At 39.2% G+C, this 23989-nt stretch overlaps 1 protein-coding gene across 4 annotated transcripts in view; it reads right to left on the minus strand.

Moving 5' to 3' along the window:
* Positions 1-23989, minus strand: part of DMD (dystrophin) — a 1630689-nt gene that overhangs the window by 576349 nt on the left and 1030351 nt on the right. For all 4 annotated transcript variants that reach the window (XM_047076051.1, XM_047076054.1, XM_047076053.1 and 1 more), the window contains one exon: positions 8854-8971. In XM_047076051.1, the coding sequence (XP_046932007.1) occupies positions 8854-8971 (118 nt within the window). The remainder of the gene's footprint in view (positions 1-8853; positions 8972-23989) is intronic.

Here is a 23989-nt window from a genome sequence, read left to right on the forward strand (position 1 = left end):
AATAAAATATATTTATTATTCCTATTACACGTTCACATGAGAGATTAATAACTGAAGACAATTATGACTGCTAATTTGGATTTTAAATCCTGTTCAAATATGTTCTGATACTAATCCTCTTCCAGAATTAAAGAATAGGTACATCAAAACAGAATTATGTTAGGACAGATGTTTAGTATTAATTTTTTTTCAATATATGAAATTTATTGTCAAATTGGTTTCCATACAACACCCAGTGCTCATCCCAAAAGGTGCCCTCCTCAATAAGTTTAGTATTAATTTAACACAACGTAAGTAAAAGTGTATAAGGAAAAACATACATATTTGCTTTTTATAGGTATATTTTTAAGTTATAATTACTCTGACAGAGCTCTGAAATTCTTTAAGATCATTTGTAAATGTAATGTATATTTCCAGATACCCTATTACTTGGATACAAATGAAAGTTAAAGAAATCATGACACTTACATGTGAAGAAACACATGGCACTATGAAGCACGGTGTGATGGTTAATTTTATGTATTAAACTGGCTAGACAATGACACCCAGTTGTTTAAGCACCAGTGTAGATATTGCTGTAGAGGGGTATTTTTCATTATTTTATTTATTTTTTTATTTTTTTAAATGTTTATTTTTGAGAGAAAGAGAGAGTGCGTGAGCAGGGGAGGGGCAGACAGACGGGGAGGACAGAGGTATCCGAAGAGGGCTCTGCACCCATGCAGGGTTTGAACCCACGTACCGTGATATCCTGACCTGAGCTGAAGTCAGATGCTTAACTGACAGAGCCACCCAGGCCCCCTGAGGGGTATTTTTTAGAGAATTGGAATCAGTAGACTGTAATTAAAGCAGATTAGCCCCCATAATATGGGTGAGCCTCATCCAATCAGTTGGAGACCTTAAGAGAAAAGACTGAGGTCCCCAGAAGAGGAAGGAATTCTGGCTCCAGACTGCCTTTGGACTCAAGACTGCAGTATTAAGTCTTCTTTGAGTATCTATCCTCCTGACCTGCTCTAAAAATCTCAAACTTGCAGTCCCCACAGTCTCAGGGACGAATTCTTTAAAATCTCTGTCTCTGTCTCTCTCTATATACACATATAAGTTAATTATAAATAATTTATAATATCATTAATATACTAAATATAGATGTATGTGTACATACACATATACATATATACAGGGTTCTCTGGAGAACGCTAATAAACTCATTCCTAGTGAATAATGACACTGGAAGAGAAGATTAATATTATAACAAAATAATACTCATAATAATACATGTAGTAAAACTTTTATTTTTGTAGTGGGATTGAGCAAAATATATTTTGTTTAATCCTTGGTACACCATCAAGGTCCACTGCACCCAAATATATATTTTGAGTTTCTTTTTTAAGAAGTTCTTACTATTTGTAAAAATTGGTATTTTTTGACTTTTATTCTTTCCTAGTGGTCTACCAAAAAACAAAGGGATATTTTACTTATTCTTTAAATAAAATCAAATTCATTTTATTTGCCATGTGGGTCCACTGAAGCGTTTCATAAGTCTAAGATACATCGTGTGGTCTTAGTAATCTTATTTTTCCTATATTGGGAAACTTTTTGCTATTTTATCACCACTCATAAGTTATTCCTAAATATGCTAAAAAGATCTGTAAGTGAAAGCATGATGGAATTATCTAGAAGGATGACACAATAGTGAAGTAAATCTTCAACCTTTAGGTTTCTTATTACACTGGCCAAAATAGTGCATCTTCTTTCAAGAAGGTATAAAATAGGATTGGGCACACCATCTTTGGAGTCTGCTGTTAGCTTTCGTTGAACAGAGTTGAAAACGTACGTAGCACTTTTCATTTTACTCCCATAATGTCAAAGACAAGAAAATTGACAGAAGAAGATACTTATGATTATGAGACATGATGGAAGATAAATGCAAGCGGACAGAAATCATCATTCTAGACTCCAGTAATGATGGTGAAATTGATCATATAGGGGAGATCTTAGGTGAAATCGTAGACTGAGTCTTCAGATGATGAACAAACACAGGGATTGATGAGCAAACAATATATTTCTAAGGACAGAAGGAAAATACGATATTTTAATCTAGTTAGGCATTCAACAGGAAGGACTTCATCACATAATGTTTTGTTGAAGAACTTGAACCATCCTATTTTGCTAAAATCATGTGGGACCCTGTAGCGTTTATGTTTGTGCCTCCAAATTCATTTGGTACAAAGTTTGTTGGGTTCAATTCTTATTAAAATTTCTAAGGAAGTTGGTTTTTATTACCTCTCTAATCTTACTTCTGTGAAGTATTTGGAACATAACTTAGACATACAAAATAAAAAGCAAAATGGCTCACATAAACCTAGAGGGCAAATGGTCATCTATTTTTTTTGTTTCCTGGTACGCTGAAGGGTGAATCAGAAAATGACATACATAAACACAACCAACTTTAACTCTCAGCTTTCTTATTCAATGTATCACTAAGGACCAGGAAGAAATCTGTGTTATCGGACTGGTGACACAGCAGAAGATACAGAAAACAAAATACAGAGTAAAACTCATCCACTCAGTCTTCAGTGTGTTTGTCTGAATGCGCTTCTGTTGTAAGTAGCCACTGGGAGGTGTGACGCCAACTCCTCTTCCTCCATTCCTTAAACCTAAGCCAAGCTCCAGACTGTTCCCTAGTCTTTTCATCGGGCTCCGTGTCTCTGTGCAAACTCACCACCTACTTCAGGTAACTTCCAAATCTGCTCAGAAGTAACTTTGCTTCTGAAACGTCTCCTTGTGTTCTCTTGAGCACGTTATTTTATCACCCATATTCGACTCCTTGTCCTGAGTCTGCCTCCGGTTATATTACCATCTTCCAAAGCACAGAGTCTCAAAATCTTCAGAGGCAAACTCTTAGATGCCACACCTCCAGTCAATGTCCAAATCTTGTCAATACTTGCTCCACCGCATGTCTCAATTCAGTGCTTTCTTTCCACTCTACTGCCACTGCTCTAGCTTGGGCTCTCTCGCCACCTACCTTGCCTCTCTGACTGCTTTTACTCCTGTATCCTCCACAACATACTCACAAACACTCCCCCACTTCTACGAGTTCATCTGTCACCCCATTGCTAACTTAAGTCTAATTATGTATTCCCCTCTCGTCCTTGCCTCAAATGCCCTTCCTCTCCCAGCCTCCTTCTGCTTTTCAAAATCCCATTCACGACCAGATCAAATGTGACCTCCTCCTAGAAGCATTCCCAAACCCCTTCATTCAGATCCAATCTTCCCTCCTCTTGTTCTCTCTCAAGATTGGGGAACACGGCTCTGCTCAAGTACTTATCCTGGACTGCCTTGCCCCAAAAGACTTGTCCAAATACCCACATTTGATTGCAAGCTCTTTCAAGACAAAGGCTGAATCTTATTGTTCCCTCTATCCCAACCATCACATCTGACATTAACTAGCACAGAGTAAGCATTCAAATATTTACTGAACTGAACTGAGCTCTTCGGTTGCCAGCGGCATCCTGGTGGATGTAAATTTTGAGAGCTGCTTGTAGTTATAACAGGTTGACAGCAGGTGCTAGATGTCAAAAGAAGAAATTTATATGGTTGACTCCACTTCTTCTAAAATAAGCAACTCTCTAATAGACAATACCTGAGAGGAAGATATTGGCTGGCATTTCATTAGCCATAGAGATTTCATAAAAACGTGGAGAACAACAAAGTCTTTTTATTTCACCATGAAGGATTTCATACATTTGGTTGCAGCAATGAATGATAGGTTGACAAAGCTGCTATAAAACTGTCAGTTAGTTCAAAAATCCTGTGAGAGTATTTTTATTCTCATGCAGCAGAACATTCTCCCTTCTACAGCCCTGTATACCAGCTCTTTAAGCAACACGATATGAACTCATTTCTCAAAATTTATACGATGTCACCAAATTTCTCAAAGAATTCCAGCCTGGTTTGAAAAAGCCTTAGCTGAAAAACAAAATTTAAGGGATAATTCTCTCTTAAGATTTGGCCTTCTGTTTCGGAAGTCCCTTCCCTGGTGTAGCCGATCAGCAGCCATATATTAAGCCCCCACCCCTCTTGATATGCTCTCATCTCCGGTTCCTCTGCACCAAATTCATCTCTCCATGATGGTACACCCCATTCAAAGAGCATCTTCTGTATGTGAGGTCTTCGCGGTAGAACCATCACCTAATTATATCTTCATAATCACCGTACCAGCGCAAGTATTATTTATTGGTCCCACATGACAGATGAGGAAACCATGGCTTAAGAAGTGACTCCACTTGGCCAAGGTTGTGCAGCTAGTAGATTATGGAGGGTCGCTATTCTCTACATTTCCAACATGTGCCAGCGAGTCCTATAATTACACAATGAAATGCATACAAGACTACAATAGAAATGGGAGCAGTAAAAATTATATCCAGATTACAGTGAACCGCAGCTACTCCTTATATTATCAGTTCCCAGAGACTCTTGTTTATTTTATTTTTTGACTAACCCTTTTCATCTGATGTTCCTTGGGCTTTGGAGTCATATATACATAAGTTAGAATCCCAGTCCCTCGCTTGATATCTTACTAGAACTGTAGGCACATTACTTAAGCTCTTTGAGCTCCAGTTTTCCAATCTCTAAAATGGGCCTAATAGTATCTACCCTCCTAAGGTCATAGTAAATATTGAAAATAAAATACCTTACACGAATTGCCTTGCTCTTTGTAGTATGACTCATGTATTTGTTTAATTCTACTTATGTATCTTATTCCATGTTTTCCAAAGCAACCTTCTCCTTTTAGTTGTTTTGAGTTTCTCTCTCTCTTTTCTTCTTTGTGGTCTAAAAACCAGGCAGCTACCAGAGACCTGATTAAATGCTTTCTCACTAAGCATGCAAACCACCCAATTAGATTATAATTAAAATAACAAGAGCTAATATGTACTGACTTCTTACTGTGGCTGGCATCTAAGTGCTCCTCTTGTATTATCTCATCCAATTCTCCCAACCAGGAGGTAGATGCAAGTAATCTTCTTCCATAGAGGAGGTGACGGAGATCAGAAAGTTTACTGAGATGACTTGTTTGTTCAGGGTCACAAAGCTACTAAGGGGCCAGCCCAGGCAGCTTGCCCTCAAAACCTTTATGTGCTCTTGTTAAAGATCTTTAAAACGGTAACAGTGGGCAGTTATGGTGGGAGAAGCTACAGAAGCAAGGTTCTAAAATACAAATGTCAGATGAGCCAAGTTCACCAATATTATCTGTGGGATAAACACGGCAATAGGAGAGAGGAATTCTTTCTTTCTGTACCTTCCTCACTGCTGTGTAAGGTATTAGGGTATTACGATCTGCAGTAGTAATGGGCACGAACAAGCGTTTTGCACAATTCAGAAGCCTCCCAGGAAGCAATTTTAGATCATTCCAATCTTAGCTGGTTTTGGTCCCCTGACCTAGCCCTTTTGCAGGAGAAAATGACCAGGGATGCCTGACACGTTCAGCAACCAAAGAACGGAGGGAAAATGAGTAGTTTGAACATCAGAAATAGCACGGAGAATTTCTTATTTGAATGCACTGAGAATGAAATTTTTCTCTCTCACCTAGATCATTACAACATGATTTCCATAGATATAATCACCTGAAAAACAACAGACACCATAGAAATCGTTTTATACGGTGAAACATGCTGGCATTTTGCAGACCCAATTACTTGAGATTTCAGCATGGATATTACTGGTAGAGAGGAATTGCTTCGTATTGGACTTTTCTCTTGATAGAATGCAATAAATATATACAGATTTCCCCAACTGTTCAAAGTTATGAACTGGGATTTACCAAGGAAGGAAAAATGTTTCAATATAGCATTATACTCTTACCGAATATTTTTCTTTATTTAGCTGATTCCTTTTTAAGTATTTCTAGGAGTTTCAGGGCAATAAAAAAGGAATCCTGAAATCTTCCAATAAGAAAATACAATTTTATGAGCAAGTATTTTATTTCTGCTCTTTCCCTGAAAGCCAAATCTATACTAAGGAAAATTCTATTTTGAACACGACTGAAACTTTATGAGTATTGAATCTCCATCCCATGTCATAGATTTCAAATGGAGAGATAAACTGTAGCAGAGCAGGGCTGCAAACGACATTGTTTAGATAAACATATCTTGTCAGAATTATCTCGGTAGCGGCATTAGAGGCTCCAGGCATATTTGGAACTAAGATTCTGGCTTAGGCTCTTAATAAGCAACATGACATGTCTCAAAAGACACTTGGCTTTTAAGAAAAAAAAAAAATTTTTTTTTTGGACCATGTGGATTGGAATCTTTCCACTGTACTACAAATATTCATAAAGGTATTCATTCCCAAAAGACAAAAGCTTAGAAAAACAGAACAGTTCAAATCACTGGATATTAGCAGAGAGATAAAAACTTGCCCTCCGGTCACTCAATTTTAATCTACATCATGAAAAAAAAAGTCAATACGATATCAAAAAAAGATTGCAAGAGATAATGGAAAATGTTTAGACAATGTTGAATGGGTAGTGTAAAATAAATTAGTGTTATTTTCCTCTTAGGGAAAAAATAGAAGTTATTTCTCATTAGTAAAATGACAAACGACTTTCTATATGGTATGTTCAGATTTGCATAAACATTTTTGCCAAATTTCCATATTTCTCAGGCAAGAAACAGATCGCTTAACTGTGTAATGGGAATTCAGTCTCATACTGAGCACATCACTCACTAAGATTCATTCTTTTGGACCAGTATGTTGCAACCTGATGGAGAAAGCCTCACGGTTCCAGACTGAGTGAGGAACATTCTACTACATCAGTCAAAGAGCTATCTACGTTGATCGTTACAAGGCAATTTTGTTCTTGCCTTGCTCGTTATACAAATGGCGTTCTATACCTTACACAGAACTCTCCAACTTAAGTGTATTCTTCCTGTCCAAATTAGCTACAGAAAAGAATGATGAGTTTCTTACCAACTAGTTTCTCTCCTCCCTGGGCTCAACACTGAACAATATTTTGCAGCTTACCTTGCCACGAGGTGTGGTCATGTGATGAGTTCCAGCCAATAGGCTCTGAACAGAATTCACGTGTACCACTTCCAGTCCTGCCTCCTAGTAAATTTCAACGAACAATGCTTATTCCTCATCTGCCCATTAAGTGCAGAGGACTCTGACGTTCTGGACACAAAAGACGGATGGGGTTTGGGTCCCTGAATGACGTCACAGAAAGCTGCTTATTTTCGACTGCACCAGAAAAAAGTAAACTTCTATGGTAAGCCACCAAGCTTTGGGATCTTACCTATTAGAGTGGCTAGCGCTACTCAACTAATGCATTAGCATATATTCAAATACGTTGTTTGAGCAACAATAAAGAGTTAAAATTTCAAAATCAAAAAAGTCTATTTTAATTAAGGATCACAACAGGTGAAAGAGGAAATGTCTTTAGGAAGTGAATCAAAACATACATAATTGCAGACCAAAAAACTATTTAATCCTAGTCCTAGTGATTAAGGTCATTAACAAAAACACTAAAACAGGATGGAACAGGGTAAACATTCCAGGAGAAACACAGACTTTCAAGCCAGAAAGAAACATTGGCAAATTCCAAGCTCTGGTCTTGGCTCGTGTTGTAAACTCGAGCAGGTTGGTTAACCTTTCTCAGAAACTGTTTCCTCATCTATAAAATGAGGGATTAGGAAATTTAGCTGACACGATTTTATAAAGACTTTATACACACACACACACACACACACACACACACACACTATAGAAGACCTACTATCTGATACCTAAGAGGAACTCAATAAATAATAGCTATTTTCACTGTTTACTAATGCATACAAGTATGACCAATAATATTTTTCAAATATTAACCTTTTATACTGGTGACTTAGGCAAGTGCTAACCCAACAGAATGTAAATTCTGAAGACTCTTGGTTTTGAGTTTCAAAAGCCTAATGCCTGGTAAAAGACGAAAGATTTGGAAGGAAAAAGAAAAGGTGATGAAATGAAGGATTTCCCTACTTGTACACTAGAAAAAATCCCTCTGGTTATGGGAAGGGAGGAAAGGGGCATTACACGGGAAATAAAAAAAAAAAAAATCACTATGGATGTGTGTCCCTAGAGGGGAGGTAGGGAGAGTGAAGGAAAGAAATCCAGGGAGATACAAGAAAATCAGATAGCAGAGGTGAACTGGGCCTCGTTCCTGAGGAGAGCCTCTGAGGGTAACAGAAGGAGAGTAGTTTTCCCTTCTGCTTCCTCTACCCTTCCAGACCCCATGCACAGGCACTCCGAATCCCTCTATATAAAGAAGAGTCCAGGCAATGTCTAGGCAGATGGGCCTTCAACAACCTCCCAAGGCTCTCGCCCGTCCTGGCACGGCAGGAGGAACGGTACAATGATTTCTGCTGTTACACAATGAGAGGATCACAGTAACAGGGGGGCGTCCAGATATGAGAGTGCCACCGCAGAAGGGAACGAATGACGGTCCAGGAAGCAACTGCCTGCTTGGACCAACGACCAAGAATACAAGGGAGAGACTGACATCGCCATGGATGCTAGCCCAGAGAGATGACAACCAAGGAGCAAACGTTCTGTCACACCATGCTCACCACGCCCACCACTCCATGCTTCGCATCTACATAAGCCTGGATTCATGAAAAATTTATTTCCTCGATTCCATGGAATTGTGTTCAGTTATTGAAAGATAACACTATGAAATGAAAAATCTTAGCACAAGAGGTATAACTTACAACCGTTTGGCACTATTTTGATGAATGCAACAGAGGCAAATCGGCTTCCAAGTCATTACTGAAACTTTTTCATACATCGTAAGTTGCCCACGCTTGTTAAAAGACTTACTTCGATCAGTAATGATGGTTCTAGCCTCTTGATTGCTGGTCTTGTTTTTCAAATTCTGGGCGGCGGTAATGAGTTCTTCCAACTGGGGGCGCCTCTGTTCCAAATCCTGCAGTGTTGCCTGAAGGAAAAAGCTTAACTTAATATTGAGGTTCACCAGCATTGCGCATACCTTTTATGTAATACAAAGTAAAGTGCAATTTTCCAACCAACCAAAGCACTTCTGGAAATAAAAAAAAAAATATGTTACTGGATATAAATCTCTAGTGTATAAGGCTTTATAGAGAACACTTTAACAGGAAATGCGTTTCATTCTTAGCCACCAAAAATATTACAGATGAAAATCTTGATTACAGACTTGCTTCACTATTTAAGAGCTTAGATGGAGTCATTTCAGAGTACCTGGGTTCACTTAAACCAGTGCATGAGTGCCACAACCAAGAAATGTAATTTTTTGACTTATGACAGATAGCTATTTATACTTGTAATCTCATTTTGTGCAGTGTCAAAATTAAAGTGTATATTTTAGAAACGGAAAAAGCACAGAAGTGATCCGAGAGACGTAACTGATTTCACTTCTTTGTACCTGAGCTTCCTCACCTACGAGAAGGGGACGCAATAAGCTAAGTCAGTCCTTCCCCGACATTGCCTTCGATGAGAATCACCTGATTCCTGCGCCTCACCACCCTCGTTCTCCCCCACCATGAACAAATGAGTAGGGAGGAGGGCTTGGAAAATGCCTTTTTAACAAATTCTCTACTTAATTCTTACGACGAGGCAAGTTTGGAAAGCGTCAGACTAGAAGGTAGTATTTATATTCTGTATTAGCAATTACTTTAATACTGCTTTAGGTAAAAGTACCAGCAGAATAAAGCCAAGAAATAGGGGTGTGTGTGTGTGTGTGTGTGTGTGCGTGTGTGTATGGATGTGTGTATTTATAGGTAGCCACGTTAATCACTAAGAAAGTCCCCCCTCCCACCAGTGTCCCTCTACTGTCTCTGTCAACTCACCCTCCCTGCACTAAAGGGCCCATGTCCCAGCGATATTTACATAGAAGCTTGGGAAAAATAAGACTTCTCGCTTGTTCTCTTTCTAAAATGGAATACATTTTATTTTAATTTGGGAAGGCATAATGAATATTTGTTATTAGTTGATAACCTGTACGTGACAGATGTTTTACACACAATCTCGCGTTTTTATTCTCCTAATAACCACGCAGGAGGCCAATGAAAGTGAATAGATGAAACGTGGTGGAGATAGTAATGTTTAGGAAACTTAGTTATCTGCCATGCCCTTTGACTACTGCCGATTTTCTAAGGATTTTTGGGTTCAGAAAGGCCGAGTTTCGATCGTTTGTGCGGTGTTTCTTTTGTGAACTGGTAGGGACACAGGCCTCGTGATTTCAGCGCAACTGCTTTCGGTAGTATTAAAATAATGGCAAGGACTTATCCAAACATTACACATCTATTTTGCGCATTTTCCCCTCTCTGTGTTGAAAAATTGGAGGGGCTAACTTTTAACCAATTTTCCACATTTGTAAGCTGTGATTGCTCAGAAGAAAAATCCAATTTTCAGGTTTCTAACTTTTATGGTTTCTTTACACAAAAGGGTGTTTGAAATATGGAACAAATTGCCAAAGACAGCTATTGAAGTAAGTGGCATAAGTCAGTTGGAGAGCACTGAACAAATTTTAAAGTAGGAACCATATAGTAGTGGATAGATTTTATGAAATAAGATGTTTTCCAGGGTTAGAATGTTAAACTCTGGTCATCTGTGACACAGCACGCTTAAAAGGTACTTCGGAATTCCTGACTCTTAAATATTGAACACATTCAAATAGATGCTTTAAAAACAGACTTACCCAGAAACCTCAGATAAAGTCAAATATTTCCCTCAAATTTAACCAAGAACTCTATATAATACAGGTAGCAAAGTACACAAATTTTTATCTATGGAGATAACACAGGGCACGAACGGATTAGGTAGGCTTTGTGCAATTTAAATTTTTTTTTTTTTAATGTTTCCTTTATTTTTGAGACAGAGAGAGACAGAGCATGAACGGGGGAGGGGCAGAGAGAGAGGGAGACACAGAATTGGAAACAGGCTCCAGGCTCCGAGCCATCAGCCCAGAGCCTGACGCGGGGCTCGAACTCATGGACCGCGAGATCGTGACCTGAGCTCAAGTCGGATGCCCAACCGACTGAGCCACCCAGGCGCCCCGGCTTTGTGCAATTTAAATGCAAATTTGTGTTTTTTGATAATTGGACATTTTTACACAACCAAGAGTATCTTTAACGTCATTTTCATTTGTTTTAATATTAATTCACCCTCAAACAGCCAAGCTATTCTTTGCTTCTCTCTTTTGCATGTATTTCCCCAGGTTGGCTTTACTTTTCTCCTTCTTTTAGGATCACAAAGTTCGTTTAAGAAGTACGTTGTAGAAGTAACCTGATCAACTTTAATCTAAATTAAACCTGACCACAATGAACAGCTTTTACTGCTGAAATTAGCACGCATGTCAATTCAGACTTAACACAAGCCATTTTCCTCTCTAATGAACAAAATAGGTCTCAGGGTATTGTGAAACCTGTTCTCTAGTTGGGTGATTCTCTAATTCTGCTGACAGACACATGCTTTGTAAGCACCTGAGAAGATTATTAATGACATCCTTTGAAGCAGCCTCCTTAAAAACCTACAGAGATTCACAGCTGTAATAAAACTATTCATTTCTAAAGAATTTCAAAACAAAATCGTAACTCTTTATCCCACTCTTTGGTCAATACATACAAAGGTTCATTTCTAAAAAGAAATTGCACAATAATAATATATATTGCTATGGGATTTATCAGACACTAATATACTCATTAAATAGTGGTTTCTTAGTAGAGCACAATGGGAATTTTCTCCTTTGATTCTCTTTCCAGAAATAAAGGAAAGGATTTGAATATGGCATATTTAAATATTTTTTCCATTAAGATATTATAAAAACAGTGACTGAAAGGCTTTCTTGCTAATGAACAGCACACACACACTCAGTGAAAAGAATAATTATTTTTTTCTTTTCATTTGGTTTCCTTTTGAGTGTATTCTATTTGCTATTATAATTTCTCTTACCTGACAACGTGGTTTTATAATCTCCTAACTTTTCAAAAAGAATGACCTTCGTCTCTATTCCACTGAGCCACCCACAGATGGGAGAACACCTTAGATCTAATCATTACTCAAATTACCCACCTTCAAAATACCCCTCGATGAAATTCTGTTCTTTGCCTCCCCATCTGGTACTCTCACCAGATGCTTCTCTCTGAGAAACACTCTTTCTACTCTAATCCTCATCCTCAAATGACCTCTAGGCCTCTTCTATTTATTGTTCAGTTTCCTCATTCTAGCTGTAGTGGTCCATATTTGTCATGCTAGAACAAGTAGCACGCTATTTATGCTTATTTATTTTTCAGATAGGAGCCCGGATATTCATTACACATATAACTTACATGAACAAGACTAAAACCATGACATGCTTAACAGTACCTAAGCATGGTAATTGAGCATGTCTACACAGATTCTATCATTCTGGAAGAAACAAACACAAGGGAAGGAAGGAATCGATGTTATTCTAAGGAGTCATAAGCCAGCTACTGGGCTTTACTAAAAACAGCTTACCCCTTGGAGATGAGAATTCATCATGGATTCCACTAGCTGAGCAAAGATGGAAGAAAAAAAAAATCTTCAAATACAAAGTGAATCAGAAGTCGTTAATCCTACTAAGTCCCCCCAGGGTTGAAGGAAGTGGTTATAAATAGCAATCCTATGAAAAGGGGAGTTAAACAATGAAACTATACATACTCTAAGTAGGTCATTCTGAGCTCTCAGAAAGAATTACACTTTGTTATTGTACTTGGTAAAATAGAATTCTACCTAAGACTCAAGCAGAAAACTCTATGGTTTAGTTGAATAGTTAACATTTACATGTTTAAAAAAAGACCTGAACAATAAACTCTTCATATGTTTAATATTTCTACAAAAATCAATAGTCTTCACATATTTATACTTAGAACAAAGGCCCATGGTGATTTTCGGTTGTTGCCTTTTTCAGAAAATAAACATGACTTAAACTTACACATAAGGTACAGATGTAGACCTTATATTCTTTCATTTATAATTTTCAAAAATTAACATCAACGATGGACAAGGTGAAATAGTTTATCGAACCACTGTATGTATGGGAAAAAAAAAAAAAAAAGCATATGAGGCAGGTAGGGCCTAAACTGCAGCCTTTCTAGTAACTCAAAGAGTTTTACCTGCGAGGATGCTAATCCTATGCCTAGCTTTCCACTGCCTCACTGAGCACCTGCCGGCTTCTTCTCTGGCATGTGTTGCCTCTCCAAATAGGTCGGCCAAAACCAAAGCCGTCTTTTTTAGTAGGCTTCACGTCCAGTGCAAGTCCCAACGTGGGGCTTAAATTCATGACCCTAACATCAAGACCTGAGTTGAGATCCAGTCCGACACTTGACCGAATGAGCCACCCAGGCACCCACGGATCTGTCATTTCTGTCCACCAGTCCCTCACTTCTCTTTTACATTTTAAACCGGCCTGGATATTTTCCTACTCGGTATAACTTCTTTACGTTTCTGAATGTTCTACCTCCATCTCTTCATGTTCTTCATGTTCTTCATGAACACCTTCTAATTGTGGTTAGCCTTTTGTCCTCCATTCATTCAAGAAATACTTTTTTTAAAAAGCGTTTTATTTTTACATACTTTAAAACTTAAGGAAAAATTGCAGGAATGGTCAAAGAACTCCCATGTATCCTTCACCCAGACTCACCAATTGTTAACGTTTGGCCTCATTACATTTATAACTTATCTTTCTATCTCTCTCTGTGGATATAATTATTTATGTACATATAATAGATACTGTTTTCTGAACCACCGGTGAATCATCTGCAGCTTCACCCTTTGATATTCCAGTGCTTAATTCTTAAGAAAAAAAGGCATTCTCTTACATAACTTCAGCTCAATTTCAAAGTCAGAAAATACACTACGGCTTTAGTTCTATAATCTAATCCACATTCTTTATTCGTAGTTTGACAATTACCCCATTAATTGCCTTTCATTTACCGGTCCAGACTCATGCATTGCATTTAGTTGTCAAATCTTTTCAGCCTCCTTTAACCTCAAAAAGTTGTTTGCCTTTCTTTGAGCGTCATACCATTGACTGTTTCGAAGGCCAGTTATTTTGAAGAATGCCCCCCAATTTGGGTTTCAGCAAATAATTTTTAGAACTTACGTCAGGCTTTGACCCAGGCACAGGTGATACAGAAGCAAAGGAGGAAAAATTATTATTCTCAAGGAGAAAACAAACTAGTAGTTAAGACAGGCAGTAAATAAGCAATTACAATAGGCTGAGATGAGTATTATGGTAGGGAAAGCACGAGGAGTTATCAAAGCATATAGGAGAGCTATCTAATAAAATTTACGGGTTAAGGAGGGTCTTCTGAATGAAGTGGAACTTACGTTGTCTTCAGCCCTTCTTTGTTTAAATTTTACAAACTTTTTTTTTAATTATCTCTAAGACTCCTTTATTATTACTATTTTTTAAAAAGTTTATTTATTTTTGAGAGAGAGAGGGACAGAGTGCGAGCAGGGAAGGGGCAGAGAGAGAGTGAGACAGAATCTGAAGCAGCTCCGGGCTCTGAGCTGTCAGCACAGAGCCGGACGTGGGGCGTGAACCCAGACACCATCAGATCAAGACCTGAGCCGAAGTCAGACGCTTAACCGACTGAGCCACCCAGGCATCCCTAAGACTCCTTTTTTTTTTTTTTTATAAAACTTTTTTTTAAGCTTTATTTGGGTGAGTTTGACAAACAGACATTGTGTATAATGGTATAACTCGATATCTTGATAAGTGTATACACTGTGAAATAATCACCACACTCAGTATAGTCATCATCTCTCAGTTACTTTTGTGTGCGTGTGAGGGGAACACTTAAGACCTACCCTTCTAGCAAATTTCAAGTTTACGGTACATTAACTACAGTTACAATAATGTATAGCAGATCTCTAGAACTTACTCATCTGAAAACTGAAGGTTTGTACCCAGTGATCAGCACTGCCCCATTTCCCCCACTTCCCAGCCCCTGGCAACCATCATTCTACTCTGTTTCCCTGAGTTCACCTTTTTCTAGATTCCAAATATAAGTAAGATCACACGGTACTGGTCTTTCTGTGTCTGGCTTATTTCACTCCGTATAGTGTTCTCCAAGTTCATCCATGTTATCACAAATGGCAGGATTTCCCTCTGTCTTCGGGCGGAATGATATCCCAGTGAATATATATACATATACCATATTTTCTTTATCCATTCAGCTGCTGACAGACATTTAAGTTGTTTCCATATCTTGGCTATTGGGAACAATGCTGCAATACACATGGCACCACAGATATCTCCTCGAGATCCTGACTTCGTTCCCTTTGGATATATACCCAGAAGTGGGATTGCTGCACCATATGGGGAGCTCTATCGGTAATTTTTTGAGGAACCTCAATGTTGTTTCCCATAGTGGCTGCACCAATTTCTATTCCCACCAACAGTGTACAAGGGTTCCCTCTTCTCCACACCCTCACCAACGCCGTAATCGCTCCTCTTTTTGGAAACAGCCCTTGCAACATGTGTGAGGTAATGCCTCACTGTGGTTTCGGTTTGTATTTCTCTGATGATCAGTGATGGTGAACCCCTTCTCGTGTACTTCTTGGCCACTTGGATGCCTTCTTTGGACAAATGTTTACTGAGGTCTTCTGCCCATTTTTGAATCTGATTATTTGGTTTTCTGCTATTGAGTTTCAGGAGGTTCTTGTTACGTATTTTAAATCTTAACCCTGTATCGGATACATGATTGGCAAATATTTTCTCCCATTTTGTAGGTCACCTTTCATTCTGTTGATTTTTTTCCCTTTGCTGTGCAGAAGCTATTTTTTTTTTAATTTGATGCACTCTCACTAGTGTATTTTTGCTTTTATTGTCGGCGATTCTGGTGTCATTATCCAAAAAATCATTGCCCAGACTAACGTCAAGAAGCTTTTCCTGTGTTTTCTTCCAGGAGTTTTATGTTTACAGGTCTTTAAATACCACTGCTGCTAATACCCACTGCGGTGGCCATGACAATGTGCAAGCCTTTTACGACTGGGACCTAACTGACTGAGGAACCCAGCTGCTGCCTTTGGAAACCCATCACTACACTGAAGAGAAGCCAAATCTCCCGCAGACTGTTCCCACCAATGACTGAACGCGATAGCAATACTGAAGCGGAGCCTTTTTTGGGAGACATCGGGCTCCTGTGGTTGATTTGGGCTCAGCGACTTCCCAACAGCTTTGCTTAGACTGCACACTGGGATGCTTCTGGACAGCCTTCTCTCCCTCTTTCTTTCATCTGGGGTCAGGCTTGCATTTTAATGTAATGGCTCTCCCACCTTCTCTCACTTCCTCCCCATGTCCTTGCACAAAGATATCTCCTCAAATAAAATCATTTCCTTTTTAATCCTGTCTTGGGATATTTAATCTCAAGCCCCAACTACTATACCCACTTTTGCTCTTTTAGACCCTAAACTTCTCATCAACTCTTCAGATCTACGTAACATGGTGATTCCATGATATTACCCCCAAGATGTATAACTCACAATTTCTGAACATTACCAATATCCCTTTTAAGATTCAAGTGAATTAGTATTTCAAAAGCACCTCTATTAAAAACCACAGCTACTTTTTTTTTTTAAAAGGAATATGCCCCTTACTTTCAGTGAGCCTAGAATTGAACTGGTAGATAAAAGAATGATTTAGATGTGCTACATTGTGATGGTGAGGTTCTATTCTACACACGTAGCTCAAGAATACTAGGTTATCAAAGCAAGCCGCCAAAATTCCTTTATGCATAACAAACACTAGAGTTCCTGGAAAACATTTGTAAAAGGAATTTTTTGGCAAGTTTTCAGACTCTGGAAGATAGCAAAGTTAAGAAAAAAGTATTCCATTGGATAGGCAGAGATCTCAATCAGGGCTGGCTTCATGGGTCCCGTGCTTGGTTTACCGTGATGCTGCGGCCATCTTGAAGTTCTTTATCATTTTTGTTAACAAAGGGTCCTTCATTTTCATGTTGAACTGGGTCCCACAATTTATGCGGCCAATCCTGACCTCAACCCTGAAGTTAGCAGAGAATAAAAGTTGTGATGGGAAGGCTGCACTTTAACACAAATTATATTACGTCCATCAGATGCCTCTTGTTTGGTTCCTGAGAACTTACTCTAAGTTTCTTTAAGTATCAACCAGGAAGCTAAAAGATCCATGTTTGGGGGAAAATCTCTTCTGGTCAGGAAATGCAGAACAAAACAATTGGCCGCTGTCTGAGATGGGACCCTGTCAGCACCAATGGTTACTGGACAAGCAAAGTCTTTGTGATTGTGGGAGAAGTAAAGCAAGGAACATATAGAGAAAGTGGTAAATCATCTAAGAATTTGGGATTAAAAGGGTAAACTGTCATCCTGGCAATAATAATGGCTGTGGGGGATTTCAAATTCCATTTACAGTTTTAGCTAGTTATTAGTTGTTTCCAAGGCTAGCGTGGCTTTGAAAAATACATGAGAAACAATTAGTAATTAATTCCATGAACAGTTACTAACCTGCAAATATATGCAAAGCACTTGGCTAATAGACACAGACAAATAAACCTTGACCTCTTTCTTTAAGGAACTCATAATCCAGCCAAAAATAAAGAACTCATCGACAATTAATAGAGTGATTAATTACTCAACAACACAATTCCTAACAACAGTAAGAGTTGTTTATTAAGCACTTACTATGTGCCAGAATAGTCTACCATGGTCCACAGAGAATGGACGCTGGAGTCAGGCTGCCTGGGTTGGAATCCTGGCTGCCATTCACTTGGTTGATTATTTTCAGCAAGTTACTTAACCGTTCTCTTCTTCATTTCTACCACTGTAAAATGAGGATCATAAGAATATCTATCCCTTAAGTTTGTTATGAGGATAAATAGGGCTCATGTTTATAAAATGCTTGGAATGCTTTCTGTTGCATAAGAGCCATAAAAGCGCTCAATAAAAAAAATAATCAATTTAATCATCATAATACTCTGATAGGTACTGTTACCTCCATTTTACAGATGAGGAAAATGAAAGAAAAAGGAGTTAAGCAATTTGTCCAGGACCACACACACTACGTGTCAGAACTTCTAACATAGGACATGTGGTCCCAGAGGCCACACACTTACGAGCTATGTATGATATAGTTACAAAGTACGTATGCTGTAGTATAATAGAGTATATTACAGGGACAACATAGTATGATTTAATTATTGCACAGATGAGATTAAATGGGACAGGAACATGAAATGGGAACACAAAAGGGGAAATCAGTGATTTAAGTAATTCACTTAGTACTGAATCAGTGACGGTACCTGCAATGAACAAATGACCCATCCAAACTGGGATGGGGAGACTTTCCTCAAGGCTGGAAAAGCTAAGTGGAGGGTGCCGTTAAGAGAGTCTGAGACGTAGCTGCAGGGAGAGGACCTCTTGACAGGGGCTGAGGCTGTAAAGGGACCTAACGATCAGCTGACTCGCCCTCCTCTCTCCCTCTGCACCACCAGTGCCTCCCACTAGAAGCGCACGGTCACTGGGTAAGCAAGCTTACCGCTGCTCATATTAGTTGGCCTCCCAGGGTGCAACAGGAAGTTAGACAGTATATCTGAGAAAAGGTCTAGCAAAAGCACCAAAGTAAATGGCGAAGACAGAAACAGCCACTGAAAGGAATCAGTTTGGGGAATGAGGAGGAATGAGATATGAGGAGGGCTGTATAAGGGAAAGAGGGGCGCCTGGGTGGCTCAGGTGGTTAAGCATCTGACTCTTCATTTCAGTTCAGGTCATGATCTCACGGTTTGTGAGTTCAAGCCCCGTATAGGGCTCTGGGCTCACAGCACAGCTTTGGATCCTCTGTCTCCCTCCCTCTGTCTTTCCCCCACTCATGTGTGCATGAGCGCGCTCTCTCTCTCTCTCTCTCTCTCTCTCAAAAATAAATAAAATGTTAAAAAAATAAGGGAAAGAAAAGCATGAGCAAAGACATAGAAATAAAAGAAAGCCTCAGCTAGGGTGGCTGATGTCTACAATTTTACCGGGAAAAATGGGAGATAATTTAGATAGGCGTAGCGGAAGCCCTCAGAGTTACATTTCACTACTCACGTCGTGTCATTTATCTTCCTGTTTATATATTTGGCTTACTTATAATCAAATTTGTTGTATAGGGCACTGTGATGAGATAAAAGAAAATTGATCTTGTTTTATGGTTGGGTTTTTGAAAACCAGCCTGAGGTATTTGGATTTTATCAAGAGGAACCAGGTAACAGTGAAGACTAGAAAAAATGAAGGCATGGGAGCCACGACTTGCGGAACGCCATGCCCTTGTACACTTTATCCTTTCTGGCTGGAACACCTTCCTCCGTTCTTGGTCTTTTCCGGGAAATATGGTAAACAGACAACCGTGCGTGAGAGTGATGATTGACCAAAGGACTGAACACAGTAGGGGGAAACGGCAATGCAAAAAAGATAATTCTAACTAGAAGGGTGGGGGAATGACTAGAACATACATCTCTGTTTCAAGCAGTGTTTGTTAATATTATAAAAATTAGTGATCAGTTGGCTACCTTTAAACAAGAAACCTAGGATAGCTAGTTAAGAAATTATCAGCTTCAAAAACCAGTAGGACAGTCTGTGGAATTCATCGCTCTGTTTTTTGGTAATAATATCTTCCTTATTCGTTGGCATTTCGGGGGGCTTACAAAACTTAAGCTTCCCGAATCTGAGGCCTTTCTTGTAATGGTGTGATATAAAGCTAATCTACTATTAGCATGTTATTTTTAAAATAAATTCTTTCCTGTGGTTGAAAAAGAGATTTTGATGATCATTTGCAAGTTATTCTGCCACAGAAAATGTAAAGAATTGATTCACTTGCATTCCATAAACCCCTTAACATGCAAAAATGAAAACTTTCAGTTACACAAGCCAGTAAGTAAATAATGGGGTCTAAATTAGGGATCTTGAAATATAATTTCAAAGTCAAGAAGAAAGAAGAATTTTAGGCTACAATTTGTCGATAATGATTTGCAACTACATTTCTTAGCTGATAGAAAGGGCGCTGATATTTTTAGCTGCTCAACATTACATCTATCAGTTATTCTACGTTGTTCACATTTCTTGAAACTCTATTGTTCCGTAAATTCCTCATGTCGACAAAGGATAATTGGGGCAGTTTTAAGACCAGTTTTTGTCACGTACGTCACATTTGCTTTTGATGTCATGACGAATGAAATGAGCGATGCATTTTTTTTCTCCCTCCATATATTTTAGAAGAAAGGGAAAACCGAAATCATTTTATACTATACGTATTTTGGGGTTTTTTTTCTGCTCAAGTTTTCCATCATTCATTTCTTGTCCTATCTTAAATAACACCATTTTGGAGGCATTCTAACTTCAAGTAGTCAAGATAATTTGTCTTTTATCTAATCAGAGCACACTATACAGCAAATTGAATTGTAAGTGAACCAAATTAATAAAATGGACGACAAATTACATGACACGAGCAGTGAAACGTAACTCTCTGAGGGCATTATTTGTAATATTTTTCCTGGTGCAGAATATCCTGATTTTGCATCCTAAAGATACTATCCACCGCTGTAGAAATGCCAGATAAAGAGGCCCAGGGTTAACAGGTAACTGCGTACCAATCGATCAAATGGGTGGGAAATATGTATTGGCAGGAGTCTACGCACAATATGTTACAGTAGGGCATGTGCTTTGTGGGTGAGAGAGGATGGAATAAAAGAACATTCCCAATGAATTCAACTTGCAATGAGCTAGCAATGCAGCTGGGGAGATGACCTTCAGGCCTGCCCATTCCCATTCACACATGCAGTGAGTCAGTAAGAGAACACAGTATGTAAATGGCAAACGTTACAGTCTACAGGCTATAGACTCTATGCTGATGGGGTTCTGAAGAACGCAATTTTAATACGAGCCTGTTTGGGGAAAGTGACTTTGAGGATCAGGAAGCTGAACTATCATTTACGCGATGAACAGGATTGATAGCGATGACCCAGTGATGGGAGGGGCGATTCCAGGCCAAGGACAGAGCTTAAACCAACGTGTGGAGGCACCGATACACTATAGAGTGCTCCAGAAGGGGGGGCCGCTCTGCAGTGAGCAGAATTTTCATGGCCGTGACCAAGCTGGGAAGGGAAGCTAGGGCTCTGACTACCAGACGAATGAGTAAGGACATGATACCGAAGGCAATGGGCAGCCCCGGAGTTTCTAGAACAGAGGAATGACCCAATAAAAGTGGCAGTGTGGAAATATTAACCTTGCACCTTTGCATCCAAAGTACTTTTTTTAAATTTTATTTATTGATTATTGACAGAGAGAGAGAGAGAGAGAGAGAGAGAGCAGTTAGGGGAGGGGCAGAGAGAGAGAGAGAGAGAGCGCGCGAATCCCAAGCAGGCTCTGTGCTCTCAGCACAGAGGCCGATGTACAGCTCGAACTCACAAAACGGGAGATCATGGCTTGAGCAGCAATCAAGAGTCGGGCACTTAACCGACTAAGCCACCCAGGTGCCCCATGTCCAAAGTCCTTTTGAAGAGAGGACTCAAAAGCTGAACTGTAATGATCCAAGAAAACCCTCCCTCATCCAGCCCCTCTGTTTACATTTCCAGTCATGAAAACATGCAAACCATTCTAAATTAACCTCATGCATCCTTTTATTTCAGGAGAAAATAGTAACTGCACTGCACGTAAGTAAAAGAAATTCAGCCCCGCTGCTGGTAACGAACTGTCGCAGAGAATTATTAAGCAGATTTTCTGATCCCACTTGTCCTGTGATATTAAATTAGATGCGAGTACATAGTGACTGTTGTTTCAGTTTAGACAAAGTGAACACTCAGAATGTTAAAATTCTTAGATTCCTGCTCTGAAGAATAAAGAGATTGCCAGGGAATGAGAGAGAATTGGGATCCCTCAATTATCAGCGGTAATAAGAATTATCAACATAATATTTTGATGTCACATTTTGTGAACTTAACGTTGCAATGTCCTTTTATATCTATTATTGCATTAGACCTATGATATTTCCTTTGGGAAATGAGTCTTCAGATAAGTCTCCAGGTTCTAGGAAAGAAGCCTGTTATTTAATAAGTACTATACTAATCCCTTCAACAACAAAAGTTCACGGCCAATGAAAGGTTATGCTAAAAATGCATCCAGCCTTTTTCGTGTTTTCAAAACATTTTAAAGATGCCACTTATTTAGCTGAGATGAGAACCGTGGTACGTATCGCCAAAGTAAGAGATGTCACTGTTCTGTGACGCTACCCGGACGTGCAAGTCAAGTGGAGACTGAGTGATCATCTAGAGGCAATTAAACTCATATACACAGTCAATCGGTGTAATTCGAGCCCTCAAAGGCTCCTTTCCCATCTTTGAGTGGTGTATGGGAAGACGCGAATTATCAAAATAATTGGCACAGCTGTTCAATTCATGTTGCATATACAGGGAGAGAACTGGGCTCAGTTTATTTATCTGTAAAATGAGGGTAATTACCTTTATATCACCCAATCTTGGGGACAGAAAAGTCATAAACCTATTTATAAACATTCAAGTACCTTAGGTAGAAATGAGTCACATATGGCTAGTCCGAGTTTCTTTGCAGTAACAGCAATTGAGGAATATGTTACCGAGAATGTATTTCATTTATCAGGTCTCAACCTTCTGACGTCACCAAGTTCTGAGCCCTACAGAGCAAAGATCACCTGCGGATAGTGAGCCATTATGTGTCTGTGCTAAAAAATGGTATCTTCATGGCATGGAAACCTCTTTGAGTTTTACAAACAAGTGTGAGACGAGTGAGAGCGGGAGGCAGGGAGCATGAGGGCAGCTGTGTGCATTCACACAGGAGACACGATATCCAAAAGGAGAAGAGAGGTGTGCCCCAATCTATACGACACCTTTGCATCAAAACAGTGTGATGTGTCCCATTAGACGTACATATAAAGAAAAAAAAAGCTCAACAATTGGGCCTCGTGCTTCAAAAGAGACAACATTCTTTGCATATACTCAGAGGCCGACATTGATCTATTTCTTCTCAGACATTATATGACTGGGGAAAAGATAAAAATCTGCCTTTGATTGGGTGCTATGTGTTTAAGCCCTGGCTTAGCTGTAAATCATTTGTGAAGATCATTTCTCGGTAGGTGAATAGAGTTGCTCTCATGGAGTGTTAATACACTTGCAGCGAAGTGTTGCTGGGGTAGGAGGTGTTAGACATTGATCAGGAGCTTAAGAGATGAGCTATTTATTTCTGCTGTTGTAAGAGGAAATTTTCTATAATAAAACAATGATTCTGCTTCCCTGTCAAAAAAAATGCCATTTTATGACATAAAAGCTCTCTTCAGTAAACAAAGAACAGACTGTTATTGGGGGACATAAAAATTACAATAGAATATATTTCCCTGTAGGAGCACAACAGCCTTTAACTCAATTGGAACTTGCCGTGTGACAGCTTTTAAAGGAGGGGACATATTCTAGGGGGAGAAGCTCAGACATACTTTTCAATTCTCTGGACTGTACTAGTTCTGATCCTATAAAAATGGGTCTACATTAGCACACTGTGCCACTAAATCACACACTCGCTCTGCACCATGAAAGCCCAGCTGGGGGGGGGGGGAAAGGGGCGCACTGCTTCACGTGGCACAAAGCCGATTTTGAGGAATATGGAAACCTCATGTTCTGTTTGATAGGAAAATGTGCACAACTCTTTACCCATGAGCCTCTAGATGTGCTCCAAGGGCAAGTTTAATCAGTTCTTAACTGGATTTTGCAATGCTGCATACCTAATCAAGCTGTTTACATTATAGGGAAGAGTTAAGTTTAATTCTCTGTTTTATGGGGAAGGGTGCTTAATATTAACACCCATCTCAATAAATTTTAAGTCATTTAAAAAGCAGCAGCAATCCGTGGAGAAAGGTTGCAGTAAGAATTCTCTCTTCACATTTCTGTGTTTTATTTACGGGACATTTTAGAGGCGTGAGACC

Source organism: Lynx rufus, unplaced genomic scaffold, assembly GCF_022079265.1.
Source record: "Lynx rufus isolate CCGP_SWC_20201006 ecotype Redwood Valley unplaced genomic scaffold, mLynRuf1.p SCAF_14, whole genome shotgun sequence".
Lineage (NCBI taxonomy): Eukaryota > Metazoa > Chordata > Mammalia > Carnivora > Felidae > Lynx > Lynx rufus.